The sequence below is a fragment of the Bombus flavifrons genome, chromosome 15, assembly GCF_040668555.2.
Source record: "Bombus flavifrons isolate JBK064 chromosome 15, iyBomFlav1_principal, whole genome shotgun sequence".
Classification (NCBI taxonomy): Eukaryota; Metazoa; Arthropoda; class Insecta; order Hymenoptera; family Apidae; genus Bombus; species Bombus flavifrons.
The window spans coordinates 8,538,786-8,559,549 of record NC_138456.1 but is presented as its reverse complement, the minus strand read 5'-3'; the positions used below and the strand labels follow the sequence as shown (position 1 = coordinate 8,559,549).

The following is a 20,764-nucleotide window of genomic DNA, read 5'->3' as shown; positions in this document are numbered from 1 at the left end:
TTCAACATAGTTAACTCGATTAATCGAGAGAATGAAAATTAGTTTCGATTGATGTGTTTCAATGTCATGTTACATAAAACATGTGTCATTATATCGGGTTCTGCAGGGGCATATCGATGCGAAACGAAATAAGATTCTGCTCGATTCACCTTTAGAAACCATTAGAAACTTCTCAGAATAACGATATAATAATAATTACAATATAAATTAGAAAATTAGAAGAAACGAACGATAATGAACTTCAGAATATTGTTTCATTATTCATGGGGTCTCATTAGAAAATAAATTTTATTCGTATTATTTTCATGTAATAAAATAGATTTTTTATTTTGAAAAACAAGTATATCTACGTGCAAAATAACATGATGCAGGTATCTACAATAATATTACAGAATCAGTTTCATAAAGTAAACGCTTACTTCGAATTTGTCTTTTGAACAACTAGTTAATTTTTAAAGCTTAATAATATTAGAGCCTTTATGAACATATTTGGTGTCTTCTTAAGACTAAATTCTTAAATTGTAAAAGTCTCTAACATCTTTAAAATTCTATATACACTTTTATATATTATAAACAATTTATCATATACATTTTAACAGTACATCATATATCAACATTCATTATCTACAATAAATTTTGTACTTTTTATCCTGTATAAAAATACCATTCAATTCATAAAAAATTATTTAACAAGATAAAACATAGCAACAACATTATTTAAGTAGCCATCCCCTTTTGTCGAATAGAGTCACAATGTGCAATAATTTTCGTTTATATATTACATTATCAGATATATCTATGAAAACATTGCTACCCTCCACGTTCTCTGACTCTGAGATACTTTTCTTAGGTGCCTGAATCACTTGAGCCATCATGATACATTGATTGAATTTTACAGGCCCACAACGATTCAGAATTTCGTCGAACTTCTGCTTGGAAAATTTCTCCGTGTCTACTTTTAGCGTCTTTAACATTTTAATGAAACAAGAATAATACAAGTCAAACATATGGTCCAGTTTGTTATCCAGAATCTCTTCGTTCGCGCTCGACACGAGAAAGAAGATCAGATCTTTCACACCGTAATCATATGCGGATAATTGAAAATCTACGATCTTCATATCGACTAGCTCTCCTTTTTCATCGTGTCGGAACATCATATTGTTCACCCAAAAGTCACTGTGAACAAATGTTGCCCAAGGTTCTTCCGGTTTCTTAAGATTTTTGTTTGCCTCAAGACCGTACTCTATGGTCTTATTAACTCGATCTAAATACGGTCTAATTTCCTCCATGCTCTCTAAATCCGATTTACTTTTCCCAAACATGTCCTTAACACACTTTTCTGTGATTTCATTTGAAACGTCTAAAAATACTTCTGCCGCTATTCTTTCATATAACTGAGGTTTCTTCATCCTTAAAGCAATAGCGAGAGCGTGTAACTTGGCTAGAGATTCGATTGCAAATTCTGTGTGCTTCTTATCCAGTCCAAAGATTCGGTCGCCCGTATCGTAGCCACTGAGTTTCAGGTTCTCCAAAATGATAGCAGCTTGTTCGTCAAATTGTTCTGGATTTTTCAAACCTAGTCTTCCCCCAAAGAACTTTGGTACCAGATCTCTTGCGTCCTTCTCGTTGACACCACTTTCTATTTGAAGGTTTGTGAATTCCTTCACCATCACGCTGTAGAATTGTAGCTCCTTCCTGAATGTCACTGGACTGTTGAACAAGCCCAATAGATAGGCAGAAGTGGGTGGAAGTTTCGCAACCAGATGAAGAGTTTCCGTTTTGTTGCTTGACCGCGTTAAGGTGACAATGATGGCCAGCATAACGCTTCCAAAGTTCTCGCCTGGAGCGGTTAGAGGCTTCCATTCAATATGCTTTATTTGAAAATCATTACCAAGAGTTTGTCTTAAAAGCACGTCCAACTTTTGAACTGACAATGGCTCGACTGACGGGTACATTATTTATCTGAAAGAATATTTGATGGTTCTCATTGTTGTCTTGTAGATATTGAAACCTGCTTTTGCTTGAGTTTAAAGAAAACTATTATTGGGTTGGGGTAATAACTTCACTCGCCTTTCACTACTGTTTGCATTTTAACATGTCGTTGAATTTCTAATAAAATAAATAATGTTATATTTGTGTTTAGAAGAACAAATGATTTGTCATTAATTTTGAAATTCGCGATTATAGAATTTTCCGACTGAAGGACTTTGTTAATTGATTAAATAATATTCTAATTAGAAAAGTTAATGGTAAATTTTGCTTTTAGCTGCATTATCTGTTTTTCTGTTTTTTACAATCAGCCAATTACATTATCATTTTATATTTATTTGATTGATATTATTTGTGTGAAAAATATTTAATTTTTACGTAACTAGATGGTTAAAGTGAAGTACTTCGATATTAGAAATATCAGAGATTATTTTTCCTATCTCTGTTATCTTACGATCAAACACATTACAGAATAATTTGATATTATTTTGTAATAAACAAATTTTCATAATACATATATGATTGTTCGACAATACGTTCGATGTTAAGATCGTTTGGCGTGAAAATCGGTAAATATGATTTATCGTGTTCTTCTAACATAATTGCAATATTTTCCCTCTATTTTTTTCTTATTTTCCTTGGATTTTTTCCTATTGTATTCAAATTTCATAAGATGTTATCTTTGAAGTTCTCTACAAGCCTTGACTTATCTTGTCATATCAGAAGCACGTTATTCACAAAACCATTGTCATAGAACGATTAATAAATAATTCCACATCACGTTAGTTATCTATTTTGCAGCCACTTGTAACAGTTGTAATAACGTCTTGCTCTCAGAAATTGTGTAATATTTAACGCCTCCACTATGATGAGAATAATGGTTCTTCTACGACACTCACTTGTTTCTTCTGGCTTCCGTTTTCATTCATGTACTTACATAGATGAAAAAATACGTACGTACGTATTTATATATTTTCTCGTTTATTGGAGGATCCAATATCCTAAGTACGGTTTAGACCAAAGCTAATTACGAATGTGAATGTTTCGTATTAGAGATACGAATGAAAACCAAAGTCAGTTGAGTAGAAGTGATAACACGCTTATCAGTAATATTCATTTTTCTTTTTGCCATGTTTACAATTTATGACTAAGTGGTGTGGACATAGGCATGTATACATGTTGTATATCCTGTCGTCGTATGGTATTGTAATTTTTCATTCCTCATCGAGCTTTAAATCAGTCGATTTTTGCTAAATAGAGAACTAACATTCGAATGGAAAACGGTCAAGGAAGAGAAAACACATATAATTAAAGCTAATTAAACGATTCGATTCCAAGTATCGATGAACTATCTGTTCATTGTCTCGACGCATATATGAAATGTAAATTAGTTTTATAGTTCGAGTTACGTTATGCGATCGAGACAGATAAACGCGCGCGTATATGCGTAATTTTGCGTGCTAGTAATTTTGAAAAAAATTGCATCATCGAATTACCATGCATACATAGCGTGTTCCATAGCATTTGCATCGTCTATACGCCTAACGATATAAGTAAAGACGCGTCAAGCCGCTTAAGGATACATAAACAATGCATAGTAATTCATTATTTTGCCTAGTTATTGCAAAGTATTTACACGCTCTTTTGCACGCACCGCAATTCTTATGGCTTTTGGATATTTATCTAGACTTATGTAGATAATTTCTGTTTGCTTTAAGTCTTCATAAAGACTTTTTAAAGAACTTTTTTATATAAATAAGTAAATATATCTGGAAAAATCTGGTGAAAAGAATGAAAAATGTCATTAATAGTGATCGAGCAATATATTAAGTATTTCTATATTTTTCGTCTATTTTTTAAATAAAGGGATATATATTTATTTACAAAACGTTTTTGTCTCATATGTATATATAATAATTTGTTATGCTCATATATTGAAAACGATTCGTCAGCTCACATTTATTTTTATCTATATGTTTGCGAAATTACAGTTCAACCGTGAATTCTTATAATCGTCTGTAATTTCCTATTGTTGTATATTTTCACAGTTAAAGTGAGGTCAAGCCGGCTAATTGTCAGTAACTGTAGATTGTAGACGACATTTGATATAAAGCTTATAGATTAAATATATTAGATTATATTAAATAAAATTCTTGTGATTTTTTTATTATTATTAAATTATTAATAATATTAAATATTATAGCTTATATAAGATATATTAGAAAAAACTTTGCTTTATTTTCACTTTATAACTTTTCTGAGTTAGTCAGCGAAATTACAGGTCACGAATATGTTATTCATTACGTATTGTTAAGTGTTTGTAAGATACTGGATTTCGTTACTATGTTAGCTGTTTTTAAACGCAAATGTATTTGAAACGCATTAATCTTATCTGAGCTAGATATTTAAGAGAAACTTATTAAATTTGTGAGTGTGCGCTCGAATTCGAAAGCTCTCATTAGCAAAGTGATATTTGAAAGTCCAAAAAATCAATATTTTATAGGAGAGAGAGGGGAGAGGAAAAGAGAGAATTACGTATTTTATGAAATAGATTGTGTAAATAATTTAGATATATTTCTGTTTAAAAGGATATAAACTAATTTTTGGAATTTTGTTAAAAAAAGGAAAACAATTATAAAGATACATTGAAAGTGCAATATTTTTAAATAATGTATTGTGTTCGATAGGTTTGAATGACACAAAAGTGGTATACAATTCGACGATAATCTTCACAATTATCTATTCAGTTACCTATCGTAAGTCATTGTGAGTTATAAGGTGGAAAAAGTTATCGACTTTATAGATAGGAAATGTAGCTTCACGATGTAAATTATATATTTTCAAATGCGTCGCATTTTCATCGAACTGAACGTGATAAGTATCGATGCTCTTAGCCATTCCCTAAGCTATGTTAAGGACAACGAAAATTGATTTCCAAATTCGTTACACCATAATACTCGATGGAATGAAGGAACTTAATCACGCTTCGAAGTTATTACCAAGTTCAATATTTGCGTATAATTCAGAGTAAGCAAACAAATCTGATGTTATCGTGAATATGTTAAGCTGTTAATTAAACAGATTGCTGAAGCAGCTGCAGGTATGTTTGGAAATAGTTCAGGGTCTGCTGTTTGAAGCGTTACATATTTTAAAATATTGTGCAAACCATTTGATGATTTAATACTCACATTTATGACTACGTTTATTTTACTAACCCGCCACTTCGTGCATTTTAATCTTTAAACACGCCTCCGTTTTATAATCTATCTTTCACCGATTGCTTTACAGTATTATGTTTGTAATATGTTAGACGGATATATACACATATACATACACTATATTCAAGTTCTAATTTTGCTCTTTTCTTTATGCATATTATAATTAGATTATAACCAGGATTTGGTTACGTACGGTAAAGAAAAATTATAATTCATGCAAATTTGTACTTTAATCTGGAATTCAGAAATAAAATTTACTTTATTTTGTTACCTAACAAAATTTTGTTAACGAATCATTTAAAGTTGGTATATAAGGGTCTATCAACGAAGCAAGTGAAATAAAATTGATAAAATGCGTGTATATAAATGTGTGATCTCTAAATTGGAGTTATAAAGGGTTAGTTCGTGAAATTAAAATACCATAGAACTTCTCAATCAATTCTTATTCGTTCTATTTAGAATTAGCATTCTATCTACGCAATTGATTCACTTTTTACCCGCCCCTCATCATATTTGACTCACGTAACTTCCTTATTGGATTCAATTCCAACGATAACTTCCTCATAGTGCAACATTATCAGTAAACAGCAAATATGTATGGAAATGCATATTTTTCTAGAAAATTTGTAATTCAAGCGAAACCTCAATAGAGCTTTGTTTCGCCTTTAGAAAGTTTTTAATCGCCTGTTATTTATTTTACATATTTAGATTGTTTTTTAAAGCAAATATACAAACAAATACATATATATTGTATTTTATTGCATTGTATTGCATATTTCATATTCATCCGTCATATTCATCTTGGAAAATTTAGTAACTATTGGTTACTGAATTTATTGAAAGAGGCAGTTGATTAGCAAGTAATTGCCACTTACAAGCTATTTATTGATTCTTCACAATTACTGAATGACGTCTAAGAAAGATCTAACGAGTACAAGTGGATATGTTAGCAAAAAATTTATGCTGAAATGAAATGCAGTTTTGTAGAGAAATTAGTTAGTTGAGAAACTAAAATTGTTGAGAACGTTACTGGAGTAAGTTTGCATATAATATATTTCATATAATACATATAATATATCTCCGTCTGACTGATGTCGAATTAGAAGCTAATTTTAACTGATAAGAATTTGCAATTAATTGTGATTAGTTCTTCCTTGCAATAAAAGTATATCGTATTAAGAGAGTCCTGGACTTTCTTGCAATAACGTACAATAATAATAATAATATTCGTAAATCGACAAGTAACACATTGATAGTAATAGACCTTGGTTTTATAATAGGATAATCGGATAATTTGTGGTTTATACATAAGATGTCCTTGTTAAATTTCATTTTTTGTTTCATTACGAGAACTGTTCCGGTTATGTAAGAAAATCTACTGCTACCGATAATTTGTACATGTAGACTAATAATCGAGACATGTACAAGAGACGAAGTCTATCAGTTTGGATTCTAAGAAGTTTATGTACTCGTACGCACGTTATATTTCATACTCAATTTATCAATTCATTTACCAAGAATCAGTATTCAGTTTCTTCACCGTTTATCCTTCCATTTCAAAACCATATAGAAAACACCGGAAGCTGTGTATGTGTATGCGTAGGTGTATATACCCTTCATTACCATATTGCTTGCCGTAACAAAAGATCGGCTTCCGTGTTCCTACGCGAAAATTAACTTTATAGTGCAATAAAGGAACATCAACGCCTCTTTTACGTTGATCTCTTCGTTTTTCCACGAGTTTGCGGGGAACGAACTTCCGTTACATGCGAGACGTTGAGCGCATCGCAATTTTCGTCCACGAAAATTGCATGCGATAAACGTCGACCGGTGTTTTTCGAATACAAAACGCTCGTGACAAATTATTTGCTACGGCAACGCGATATTTATCTCGAATGACTTCCGCGGTGCTTCTCGAACAATGTTTTTGCACGCGAATAGAAGCGGACAGCGGTGGCGGGTCCGAATAAATTGCTAAAATTCTCTGCTGTCTGTCCAGTCGAGTTATTCGTTACGCGGCTCGTCTTCGCTGTATTGTTAAAAAAAATTTTTTTAATTTTCATTTCTTCGTTGCATAACGCGATGATGCGCCATCGAGCAGAGCGTATAATTAACAGCTCTTGTATTAAGAGGTCGGTTATTATCGGCAGTGTCGAGACGCCTTTTCTATTTTTCCAAGAGTTTTTACGCAAGTTTTCGGTTTCTTCCAGTAGTGAATTACTGATGTTTAACTTTTTAACGCACACATTCTTTCTCGATTTATTAATGGAAATGATTAAATGTTTTAGAATTGACTATTCCGAACAGATTAGAATGGAGTAATTATTCTCTTATTATTTTGAAGCTATCTGATAAAAATCTCTCACCACATATATAAGATTCTTATCCTTTACCAGGTACGATATATGTAGATCTTTTATTGTATAAAATAAGTATCTTGTATCTGTAAAGATCGATGGTTAAAATAATTAGAAAAATTAAGAATACTCTATGCCACTGTATATTAGGAATATGTGCATCAATCAATTAATCTTTTGATAGTAAAATAACGAAGAATTTAAAGTGTATCATTTTGAAAATAATTATTTCTTTATCAACATTTCTTTCCTATAGTCAAATGCAACATATATATAGATTTCTCTGAATATTCAATTGTTAAGAAACTAATTAATCGGTTACAGTTTTATACATGTATAAGGCTTCAAAATGCAAAGTTCGGTTCAATATGTTGTTATATTCGATTAATATTGGTAACATTAGTGATTATTTTCTTTCAGGAGTAAATCTAGATATTACAGATATGATATTGCTATTTTTCAGACTTAAATCTAGATATTAGTCTTACTCAATCCAAACAGAGATATCGATATGTACTAGTTTCTCGACTACTTTTACAATATTATTATTGGAAGCAGTGCTGATACAAATATTATCATTGCAATAACGATATCACTGACAATACGTACGTTATATGCAACTATACAATGGTATACTATATAATTTTCAGAAGAATCTTGTGACTTCTTATTTATTTAGACGATACACTTGACGATAATTGATGTACATGATAACTCAAAGTTATTACAGTTAAGTTGTCCTTTAAGACCTTTTCTAAGAAAAATTATTTATGACGCTTGGAACTTCCAAACTGTGTAGTGTTGGAAGGAGTTGACAAAGTTTTTAGTTTTATTGCCGTTTTACGTTATATTGAGCCTGTATATTGGAAACAGATTGAAAAATATTGAAATATGTAAAGTAGGAAGAACAAATCCTAGTAGAAAGCAAAAATGACTGTTGCAACTGTAAGCGCAGTTAGAAGGAAATTGCGAGATAATTCGTTCGATATTGTATTACAGTCGATCTTACGTAAGCTCCCAGTATTTGTGTAGAGAGCAAAACGGTGATAGACGTTAAATTTCTAGGAAGCAAAGATCGTTTTCTCTATTCGTATTTTCGTAGTTTCGTGTAGAAATTGCAAACAAATATGTCTGTTGATGATTATGAAAGTATAATCCAAGTCAAAAAAGAATAGAAATTGGATTTAACTTTATCCCAATTAACGTCTAACGGTAAAATTCCGTAGCATTGTTAAGTACAATTTACTTCATAACTATTCTAAATATTTAATAGTGATCATTGAATTTTCCGCAATTCTAATTACGCGAAGCTCATGCAACGTATGTGTAGTAAAGGTTTTTATTAGGTAAATTCACGATGATGAGATGATTATGATAAATAAAAAGAAGAATCGATTATCACGGTGGCGCTACTATTTTCATTTTTTGTTTTCAATTAGTTTCCGGAGAATTAGAAACAACACGTGTGTTAAATACAGTGACAAACAATCTTCATTTTTTCTAAGCGATATAACCTTATCATTTTTACAAACATTCCAGAATATTACATACAAATTCCTACTTTTATGAACAAGGAAATCTTCTTTACTTCTTAAATTTTTTAATAATTACTCGATTCTGGATATTTTCTCTATTCTTTTTTCCAAATTATGTATGTTCTGTAATTTTTAAGATTAACTTCTGCACGTTAGATTTTGTCATAAATCCATATGCATGCGCAGTCTAACTAGGATGTAAATGTTCATTTCAATGAATGAAAAAATAAGTGGACAATAATAACACTAATTTCTTTCCTTACACGTGAGTATATCCATGAAACTTTACTATATTGTTAAAGTTATTATACATCGTATACTTTAGTCGATATAAAGAGTTTATTTCAATGAAATAATTAGTTTCGTAGTAAGTTAGTTAAAAATGACTGGTTTCAATATTGTCAAGATAACGCAATCACTTAAAGTAGAGAAGCAGCCAATAGGCACGGGAAGCCGCCTCGTTTAATCAATCTTCATCTCGATCGCGACAAGACTCGAGAAAACGTGATAATGTAAACTGAACGTGATGAGCCTTAATTAATCGATATCATCTTGACTTGTATGTTTTCTGAAACGCGATTTTTCCAAACGTTCAAACGCGTTCGGTTTCACCGGTCCTTTCCAAGAAAAATTCTTTGTACACGATCGCTGATACAATTTTCAACCTTGACTTTTAATGGATTATTGTTTCGTTTGAAAAAAATATCAAAGTAGCAAGCAGTAATTCTTGTTGTCATCGAGTTGATCAGATATCTACTTCCTATTGTGTTAATTACATTTCCCTCATAAATATTTACGATATACCCACTTGTATTTCAACGTTCCTTTACTACAGACAAACAGAGTTAAACTGTTAGGAAGGAAAATGTACTGTGTTGATTACACCTGATGAGATTATCAAAGAAGAAACATTAGATCTTAATCGATGTTCTATTAAGTTCTCTGATAAAATCGTTTGCGTTTCTTTAACGTCGTATTACGTTTGCTCATATCTTTAAATTTTACTTAAAAAAGTGGAAAATATTGGAAGCTTTGAATGGTGTTAATTTGATAGGCAGGAACTGAAAAAATTAATTATGTGCTCGCTAAATTAAAGCAGATACAATAAATATTAGATTGTGTAACAAGTCTTCGCACCTGTTTTAAAAGAGCGTGTATGTATCGTCGTACACAGCATACACTGCGTCGAATTTTCGAAGAAAAGATCATTCAGTCTTAATAGATATTCTAAAAAATCGAGGAAGAAAGGTCTATAGGTTTAAGGTAAATATACCTACATATACGCGTTAAATGTATTTTTCAATCAATTATTTGGAATACCATGAAATTTTTATTTGTTTGGTAAATATAAAAGTTTAAATCTAGCCATTAAATTAAATTACTATTGGATTAGATTAAAACAAACTAACAAAGTTCTCTAAGAGCTATTAGAATTATCAATTGAAACGTAGCTAATGACTGAAACTGTTCTCTCTATGTCTAAATCTTCCGGTTGGATTTGCTCGATTCACGCTTTTCCCATAAATCTCTCCTCAATTGATTTCTTTCCTTTCAATAAAATTCATTATTAATAATTGCATTTCTATTTAAAAAAAATTTTTCTATTTCAGAAACGCGCAAAGCATAAAATATTGAGAGTATGCAATGATGTACGGTTAATTGCGTATCATTATAAAGCTTAATAACAGATGTGAGAATAAATGTATCAATTTTCTATAAATGGATGCATTTACATAAACATTCGATTCTCCATAAAAGTCTCGCATTTGCATAAATATCCGCTGTCAACCACTGTAGTGGAGACAATGTTTCTTTTGAAGTCGTTTAAAATGATTTTTAAGAAGAAGAAGCTTTTCCATTCGGACAATTGAGAAAATTCAAGTGGCTCTTTATTTCGCAAAAAAATACCTTTAAGCTCTAGCCTCACATTCAGAATCGGTTTCGATCGTTCACTCGGTTGTTTCCAATAACTGGCACTCTCTGTTTGACTTCACGCGAATCGGACGAATAAAATTCAACCACGTCAAATGCTTAAAAAACACTGTTAAACAGTCCGTCGTTTGGACGAGACTAACGTCGCTAGAAGCGGACACTATTTATAGTCTGCGCAACACATCAAGAAATCTAACGTAATGCGATAACTGTCGCACACTCGTCGGAAGTTCTAATGACACAATTCATCTATATCAATTCAATTTGTAAAAAGGGAAACAAACAAAACGTAAAAAGCTAACAATAGGGATAAAGAGGTTGCAATTATTTGTTTATGAATCACCTTTTTAAGGACGTAACTATTGCTATCTAAATTGGTGACTCGTTTTAGAATACTTTCGTAGTTGATTATATTAGATATAAAACGATATTAAAGATAATATCGCTGTATGGATAAATTGTATTCAGAGTATACAGAAGGATAAAATGTCCTTTTTCTACTTAATAACGATAAAATGATCTTTTTTGGCGGTGTAGTTTTTGATGAACTGGCGAATTCCATAGTTGAGAATAATACACTTTTGTGGTTTTTATAATATTTCTTCCTATAATCATACTTGAAAAAGTGTAAGCGGGTTAAACGCGTGATTCTGCGATGATTTCTGCGTGTTACTTGTTCGATAAACTGGTGGTTCGTTTTGAAGATGTTTTCATGTAATTTCTAACGAAGGCATTAAGATTTCATTACACATTGACTCTCAGGAATAATTGCATATTCGTGTGTTCTTCTTATATCAATTCATATTTGGAAAAAGTGTTATGAAAGTGATTGGAAATATTATGATGAGGATGGTTAAAGGTATCTTTTATCCCACCTAGATAATTTCTTAATACGTAAAATGCTTTAAAAGAAATTATAGCAGCTCGATTCGAAGAATTTTTGTATTTCAGCTTCTAATGAAACTAGTGTAAACCAGTTTCTTATTAAGAAAGATACATAGAATTTATACGAATATCGCTTTTATCAAATACTGTATGAAACTTCAAAGTAACCAGTTGTTACTTGCGTTAAATTAGTCAAAGTTTTATTTGAAAAAATAACATTTCATATATATCAACTTAATATAAAATAAGCGAGAATAAAACGTCTTTGGCAGCTCCGACGAAATTGCAATAGGAGAAAAGCGTTCCGATCCTTACACCTCGTTGAATGAACGTAAAAAGTGACTCACTGACTTCCTTTCTGCAGCAGTTCTCTAATTATAAAGATATTTGACCGAGAGAAAGTGTCGGCCAGTAAAATTACAATAATTTTTTACTATCCGATCTATTTACTATCCGATCGATTCATTTTCTCTCCTCTCTATTATTACTTTTATTCATCATTTGCAATTTGTTGACAATTTATTTTTCTGCTTTGATTTATTTTTCTATCTATCTGCTTATTATTTAGTTTTATTTATTTATTTCTCACTTTCGTTACATCAGTCGGATGATAATTAACGTTAATAATATCTAATTTAAACTTGGAAACCTGGTGACGATTGATCATGCTACTCTGTTTGTACGAGACAGTTTTACCGGTTACCTTGACATTTGGGGTAGTTTCATAGTTTTTAAGAAGCTCTTAACGAAGAAGAGAACCATTATGTTATTTACTTGTCTCTTAACATTTGACGACCTTTTACGACTTTCAGACCATATCTAAACGAGACGAAAACATTATACGGTTTAATTAGATTCGTTCTTGAGTTTCCTTAACTCTTCGGGTCAACTCACTGTCTTCAACGATACTTTAACGAAGCGAAGATTGTGTACCATCTATATTGGTCCTTTACAATTTAAACAAATTTTTGAAGGAAATATCTACTAATCAAATTTTCTATTAGGAATAAATTTCACCGAAGTGTTATAATAAAGTATGCACAATTTATTATTTATGTATCATTTTGAAAAAATAAAAATAAAAAAATGAAGAGGTAAATGTTATACTATACGCTGTGGATCATAGAATTATTCATTTGAATAGTTGCTCACTTTGAAATTTAGAAGAAAAATTGTAGTAAAGTGAAGATAATCTGTTATTTAAATATGTACATATGTGTATATGAAATGAGGTGTACTGTTATTCGTTGCAATATCATTATTTAATGATGTTATTAGTTAATACGAATTATTGTTAGAAAATGTAGAAAAGTTTTCCAAAGGATGAATCAAGACGTTATTATCAATGTAAGACTTTTACTAAATTAAATAAATACTATCGCAAGACTTTTAATAATAAAATCTATGAATAATTTGCCAGATATACTAAGTATGCTAACATAAAGTGATAGTACTATATATTTACTATAGTAATATTAATAATATCGAATACTATTATTTATATAAATTCAAATTGTATTTTTCATTTAAAAACAGTTCATCTGTATACATAGTATATCCGTATACCTATATGTATATTGTATACTTATATAAAATCACGATTATGTGTGACTATAATGAATTCTAGTGAAACGAGGCCTAGAACACTCGCAAGTCAATAATAAATAAAGAACAAAGAATATGATGAATATTTATGTTCATAAAATAAAATAAAATAAAATAAAATTGTTCGCATTTGAAGAATAAAAGTAATTTTCAAAGGCATTCAAATGATAATATCTTAATAACATTTAGTATTTCAACAAAAGATTAATCTCGAGAAGTTGCAAATATTAAGCAGGAAACATTACGCGTATTTAAAATATGCTTAATCAGCGTGCATCGTATGTAAATTTATTAAAGCAACGAGGTCTCACAAGTTTAGACAAGGTGACATCGTTTTTGCGCACACGAAAAAGCAGCAATGTTCCTGATATAACTCCAGTAGTTTTCCAATCGATCACTTACATAGGCAAGTCAGCAAGTCTTCTTGTCAGTCAGTTTTGCAATTACGCAATCGCGGTCAGACAACTGACTGCACGACCGATCGGTGATCGCGTTGCATCGATCGTTCGATGTATCAAGCAGAACTTTGGAAGCTTTAAAGTTTAGACTTTTGGCATGACAATCTTTGGTGTTCTAGAAATCTTGGAAATTTGAAGCTTTGAAGAAATATTAAACATTGAAATCGTGACATTCAAACTTGGAAGTTTTTGTGAGATGATTCAGTTTAATAAATCTTAAAATTTGACAATTACACGTATAATTATTTATTATATTATCATCTTGTTTCTATATAGGTATTTTATACTCACGGAAAAGTGTGACGAGTGTACGTTACGATATAATGTTGTTGGACGATGATGAATTTAGAATTTTCGTCGAATCTCGATTCTGCACATCAACTAAAATACAAAAAAATAAATAAGACTTGCGAGTTGCGTAGGAAGACAATCTTATCATCAAAATCTTAGGAGCCCTAACAATCTTTAGAACCTTGTGTCAAATGTTTGAAAAAATTTCTAAGATCTTAAACGAAATCTTCGAAATCCAAATAATCTTTAATCGTCTACAGTATTAACAACTTATTGCTGTGTCATTGTATCTTGTTAGGCGTATATGCGTTCCATAACATTGTGATTAAACGATCTTTTTATTGCAATTATAATAATTAGTCATCAGACTTCAACCGTAATAAATTATAACTGCCTTTTCTTGTAATCAATCGAAATCCTAATCGCAAAAAGCTAGAAAATTGCATAAAATCTTAGAAATCAAAACAACGATTTTCAGCAATCTTGCACCAAATCTTCGAAACCCAAACAATTCTTAAAGTCTAAGCCCAAATCGTGCAAGTCCAAACAATGGTTAACAAATCTTAGACACTCGACTAAATTCACCAAACATTCTACAGATATCACCAAACTCTAGCAAAAAAGAAAACAAAGAAATATTTTTGGCAGGTAGATTATGCTCAAAGCTGGGATACGTAACAGCTCGAAGCTCGACCCAGTTTCTAAATTCTTCGTTGACGTAGCTAAACCGAACCACACTGAGTGAAACGGCCTGAATCTTTCCTTATCAAAACGTTATCACTGACAGAGAAGGGTTTGTCCTTTATTTACGATCAAGTGAAATACCTGTTGCAGCGTCGAAAGAGTTGACAGGTAATTGCAGAAACGGCTGAATGCGGCCGTCTGGTACAGCGATGTCGTGACAACTGAGCCAAGCTTCGTTACCGTTTGACTTTGACCCCTATTCTCCCTCTTTTCGACGTTCATTGATGGTATCCCCATCCTCTAACTTCGATAAGGATTAAATTCGAATGATACGCGTTAGCGCGGATTGTACTCTGAGCGAGGAGCACGGGGGGATGATCGTTGACACGCTCACCGTTATGATATACGGACTCACGTTATTAAATCGTTTCGAGTGATTAAAGTGAGATAAATTTCATTTCAAATTAAATTTTGCCAAAACATTTATTTAATTCCTCGTTACGATCAGCAACAAAGACACTTTTTCAATTTATTCTACCGATTGAAAATGATGCTTGAAGCGTGTCATAATAAGCAAAAAATTTGTTCATAAGTGGCTGATAAGAGAAGATATTATCGATGATCGAACTCCTGATGATTTTCTGTAATTTAAAATTCTTAATGAAATAAAAAGGGCAAAACTTACTAAGTGATCTAATAACTTTATACTCGTCGTTTGACGTCAGACTTTAGAGAAGCTTTTAAGTCACGGGATTTTGGGCAAACCCGCGCGCCTAAATACCTTGGATTTCGGTAGTTAATGAATGTCACTAGGTGTAAGCTTTCCTACGTTCAAGGTTCTAGTTAGGAAGTTTGTTAAGCCTCGCTGCTACGGTTTACAAATTAAACACACTTTTGGTCCTCAGGCAACTTTCCACTTGTTCTCTTGTTAGAGGGACACGTTCTCGATGGTTCGCTACTAGTTTCAATTCTACCTCATAGCTATAATTTAAAACTATATATAACTATAATAACGACACAGTAGTAAAGATATGCGACGACAATCGTGTGGTATGACGTGCATTGCGTTCAACTCATTGAAATTTCCGGTCTCAACGTTCGATCTGTCAAACACGAAACATGACCGTACCCAATGTGCTAATAATGAACTAACTCGTAACAAGGTGCTAAATAGCTCTCGATTAGGTGTTACGTTTATTATAGGAGTTTTGTAGTTTTGTCATGCCTTGTTTCCAGAATACAGCCGCATATAATGCGAAGGAGCAAAACGAGAGGCTGACTGATATCGAAGACATGGATTCGCCTGGCATGGGGATCAACGCAAGAACAATTCCACCATTGTGCTACGGAAGAAACATGACATTCCCGCGGCCAGCCTCTTCTTGTAGCCACAGACACGAGCTTCCAGCCATTGTCACCGAGGGTGAAAGCTGTAGACGTCTTGCGGAGGTAAGCAGATACTATTAGTCAGGAATAACAACAGTTATATGTACTTCGTTACATTGTGTATGTTTATGCATTTACGGGAAATTGAAAAATGTTAGAATGCCCATAATATATAGAGATATATAAAATATCGGTACATATAAAACGCTCGTGATATTTAGTAGGTGGGATAAATTTCTATTTAGGTTGCAACTTTTAGTTTCACTCATAAAACTAGGAAATTGCATAAATATTCGCTATCTAGTTGTAAAACATAGTAAAAAGATCATGCTATGAGAATTAATCGATCATTTTTATCGCTTCTTGCTCTAAAGAAAAAGATTTAATAAATTCTGAAGTATATGAAAAATCTTACATTGACTATTTCGACTATCTCGATAATTCTAATGTTAAATTAAAATTCCAAATTATCATGATAAATTTGATGAAAAATCGAGTATTTCGACCACTTTGATAGCTTCAATTCTAGAAAATATTCAATTTAAAAAAAATTTCAAATTCTATAAAAAATCACGAATCGACGTTCCGCCATTTCGATTACATTAACAATACCATTAAATACTTCGGTAGTTCTATTGTTAAATTAAATTAAATTAAATTAAATTAAATAAAAATTCGAAATTTCAAATTCCTCTCAAATGGAAAATTACACATCTGTAAAATCACTCTCTATCTTTCCATCTCGCTTCAGCAACAAGAGAACAATTCGTGTAGCGATGGACAACTGTCGGGTGTGATGCCGGATGTGGCGATGGCGACAGCCTCTTTCGGAGCATTGCAACTGATCGAGGAGCAAGAATTGGAGCTGGATCTAGGGGATGGAGCTTCTCATCTTCTGCAGCACGTTTCGCCATCGAATGGAACGATGGGCTCCCACAGATCATCGCTTCCTCATCCCCATCAGAGGCACTACACTGGCCCGCCTCCTCCTCCGTACATGTACCACCGAGCTGGCACTGCCTTACCAAGATTTATTTAAGATTTCTACGAGATAAAAGGACTGTATGGCAACTATAACCACCCTTAACCGGGTCGTTCGTTTCGACGAACGAAATGGAATCACTAGGTGTACTCTTCATGTACTGCCGAGTTTGTTTTCTCAGAAGTTAGACTAGCAAAAGAAATATCTCTTGGTTGGTCTCGCGAGGGTTCAAATGAAATTAGATGAATTTAAAGGTTGGATATTTTGATTAAATATTGCTGTTGTCTGCGACCGTATAGGACGCTTCTGAGAAATATAGTTGTAGACGTTTAGAATTATTAATTTGTGTACCTGGCACTTCGAGGCACTTGATCTCGTTAGACGAGAACATTACGAATCGAAGGCTCGTATAAAAGATGATCCTTGTTCGTGTTTGTCTCTCTTCAGAGTGACAAGATACTTGAGCACTTTTTTGTTGCGTTTAATACGTTTCAATTCTTCTGAACGAAATATTTGTTATATCATATAATCGTAAGTGTCGGTAAATCTTCGTTCGATGGTAAATCTAACATTTGATTATTATAGCTTGTTTGAAAAGTAAAAAATTTTTACACAGATCATTTTGTTATGAGCTCCTCGATTAACATTATTATCTATTAATACTAATAACATATAATAATATGTTAATACAATATTCGGATACCGCGATGTTAGGTCAGTAAGTCTTCGAATGCTCAAGGAGACGCTGTAACTAGAAAATTATTCAAGCATCCTACACAGTCGTGCAAAATACGTATTAAAATGGAATATTTTAAGGCGATTCGTCCAAATTTCATTCCAATCTTCGACACCAATCTCAGGGCCTTTTTCTCCGCTAAAGAAGTTCAAATCCTAGAAGTATTTTATACTTCGGCGAACGCGAATGAGGCCCGTCCGCTGCACGAAGTGTTAGTTTTTAATTACTTTGTAAAAGAGCGCCTAAAAGGTGGACACTTCGTGCAGGTCTCGCGTCGCGAGTATTCACGATATACGAAATCATTTGAGGTCAACGATTGATTCGTTGAAACGATCGATATTGGTATTGGTTAGCCTGCCGAGGCTTCTGTGATACACGAAGACGTACTTCTTGTGGTTCATATCGCGACGAAGATTAAGCGCGCTGCGCGTCGATGAAATGAAACTTCGTTCTTGCGGGTACAAATTTACTGATACGACGAAGAAGAATACTATTGTACGTACTGGTTTATTTAAGCGCAGCTTAACGAACGTAGAGGACCCCTTGATTTCCAGGATACTTATGCAGAATATCTCAGGGTTTAACAACTCTGTCGACGTATCTTATGATATCAGTAAGCAAAAAATGTTATATAAATATAGGTCATTTAAGGTTTTATTAAAAAGTTACGATAAATGAAGGTCATAGAAGAATGATACGATATATTACACCTGTTGTTTTTCATATAAGAGAGAGATTTTAAAATTTAATATCTGGTCAACCTATCGGTTCCTGGGTTCTCTATAAGAATATTTAGATAAAAAATATCCATATTTTAGATGTTGGATTTTCCATAAAACTTCATGCATTTATCACTTATTGCTAAAAGGTCAGTATATTTGAATTGAACAGTTTGTTCCTGCTTTTAACTATGTTATATCAAAGTACACTCTTTTAGCCATTAAATAATATGAGAATCAGAAAATCAAGAATATTGTACTTATATATTTTTCCTGCAATTTTCATACGATATATGAAGGGAACAGTAATGGACTTACGATTACCAAATATGATACAACATAAGAATAAATTTACGATCGATATAACCATTAGCTGTTAATACCTTAAATTGCATTTTAACAAAGCTTTAAACGACTTACGTTTATATAATATTTTGTGTTTGATTAAAGTTCAACCGTTAAACCCTAAAACATTCTGTATATCTATAAATATAAATATAGATATAAATATATATATATTTATAATTGTAAGCCGGATTCGGGAGACAATTCGATCGTGGAAAGTTCATGCTTGTTAGGTACAATCATGTAATAATAAATGTAACTTCTAGGTGCAGACGTGTGCGAAGTGCAGATGCAGCTGTGGTTCATGTACATACGGGCACCGTGTATATGTACATGTGTGGATACAAATTGCGTGTGACTATGTGTTAGGTACACAAATGCGCGAGCTCTCTAAGTACCATTTAAAGTGTTAATTAGACGATTATGTCGCCGATGTTGCGAGAGTGAATGAGTGAATTGTCGAAGAAAAGAAAAAGCGATAGAATGTATGAGAGAAGAAAGAATGAGTTCTGAGAAAGGACGAGAGATATAGAGAAATTGACAAATGAAGAATTTGAAGAGAGAACGAGAGAGTGTTATCATGCTGGAGTGGAAGAGAAAGAGAATGAAGGTCACACGGAACGTGCAGGTATATATGATCAGTGTTTCTGAACAGTCATTGTTCTTTATTTAAAATGAAACGCCGCTGTGGGGTATGATCTTTGCTAATTCATATTACCTATGATATTCAATAAAAATTATTTAAATATTAGTAGATGCACTTTATCTTCGAGCAGCGTATCGTTAAATTATTATTTTTTACGTCCAGTCGGAGCGTAATCGACTGATCTTTGCGTTTGGAGAGGTGCGCGCAGATCTCTAAACGGTTTTTTCGTCTATTCTTCCCGTTGTTAAAGTTACGAAACCTTAAAGTTTCGTATTGTTCGTTCGCTGTACAATATTTCGAACATATCGTGTTCAGATGGTAGCCGAAAAACGTCGATCCTTGTTTTCGTACAACGATAATTCCATAGTTTCTTTCGTTTCTTGTCATGAAAGCAACAAGACAGAAATAAAAGGATGTTCATTAAGAAAGAAAACCTGCGCCTCCGTTATTTTACATGATTATTCGCAGATCGATCTGAAGTTGTAAATCTTCGTTCTTTCTTTTCCTCTTTTTTTTTTTTTGTTAAAATCCAAGCAGAGAATATAGGATTGAGGGCGTGCAATGACGAGACTGCCTTTCACAATACCGTAAGGAAATTATTTCTTTCTCGTTAAATTGGTGAGACTATTACGTAACATCGACATGGATTTTCTCGAATAAGAAATGAGCTTTATTCTATACGAAATCAACAAGATTGATTTGTGGTTCACTCGTCATTGTTCACGTCTATTTCGCCGAATGATGCATACTTTTGTAGCTAGTTATTTCCACTGTTCTTACTCGAATTTCTTTTTGTTTATACCGTTGTTATTTTGTCTTTTACCAATTTTTCATTCCGTAGCGAAGACTTGAAGCTTTGTATATGGTATTTTAATTTATAAATTATAAACCCATTTTCTCGAAATTCTTGGCGTTCTTTAATATTTCGATCCACACCAATTTCACGCGTGGTTTCGATCAAAATTCACATTACATACTCTATATATGCCATTTTAA

At 32.5% G+C, this 20,764-nt stretch overlaps 2 protein-coding genes across 7 annotated transcripts in view; one reads left to right on the top strand and one right to left on the bottom strand.

Annotated features, from left to right (window-relative positions):
- The window catches only part of LOC138187450 (BTB/POZ domain-containing protein 7), a 28,950-nt gene extending 9,077 nt beyond the window's left edge, over positions 1-19,873 (top strand). For all 4 annotated transcript variants that reach the window (XM_069128249.1, XM_069128247.1, XM_069128246.1 and 1 more), the window contains 2 exons: positions 16,191-16,403; positions 17,092-19,873. In XM_069128249.1, coding sequence (XP_068984350.1) covers positions 16,191-16,403; positions 17,092-17,379 — 501 coding nt within the window. In that variant the 3' untranslated portion in view covers positions 17,380-19,873. The remainder of the gene's footprint in view (positions 1-16,190; positions 16,404-17,091) is intronic.
- On the bottom strand, positions 714-15,236 carry LOC138187454 (uncharacterized). 3 transcript variants are annotated; one of them, XM_069128258.1, is made up of 3 exons: positions 15,096-15,236; positions 14,271-14,360; positions 714-1,962 (listed from the first exon to the last, which is right to left on the bottom strand). In XM_069128258.1, exon 3 carries the CDS (start codon positions 1,953-1,955, stop codon positions 714-716), a length of 1,242 nt encoding a protein of 413 aa, XP_068984359.1. In that variant the 5' UTR covers positions 1,956-1,962; positions 14,271-14,360; positions 15,096-15,236. The 3 variants fall into 3 exon arrangements, with proteins under 3 accessions (XP_068984359.1, XP_068984360.1, XP_068984361.1); XM_069128259.1 differs by lacking the exons at positions 14,271-14,360; positions 15,096-15,236 and adding an exon at positions 11,008-11,183; XM_069128260.1 differs by lacking the exons at positions 14,271-14,360; positions 15,096-15,236 and adding an exon at positions 2,951-3,092.
- Positions 19,874-20,764: the final 891 nt, after the last annotated feature.

Excerpts from the sequence above, each read along its gene's own strand:
- LOC138187454 (XM_069128258.1), bottom strand. The coding sequence starts at position 1,955 with ATGTACCCGTCAGTCGAGCCATTGTCAGTTCAAAAGTTGGACGTGCTT.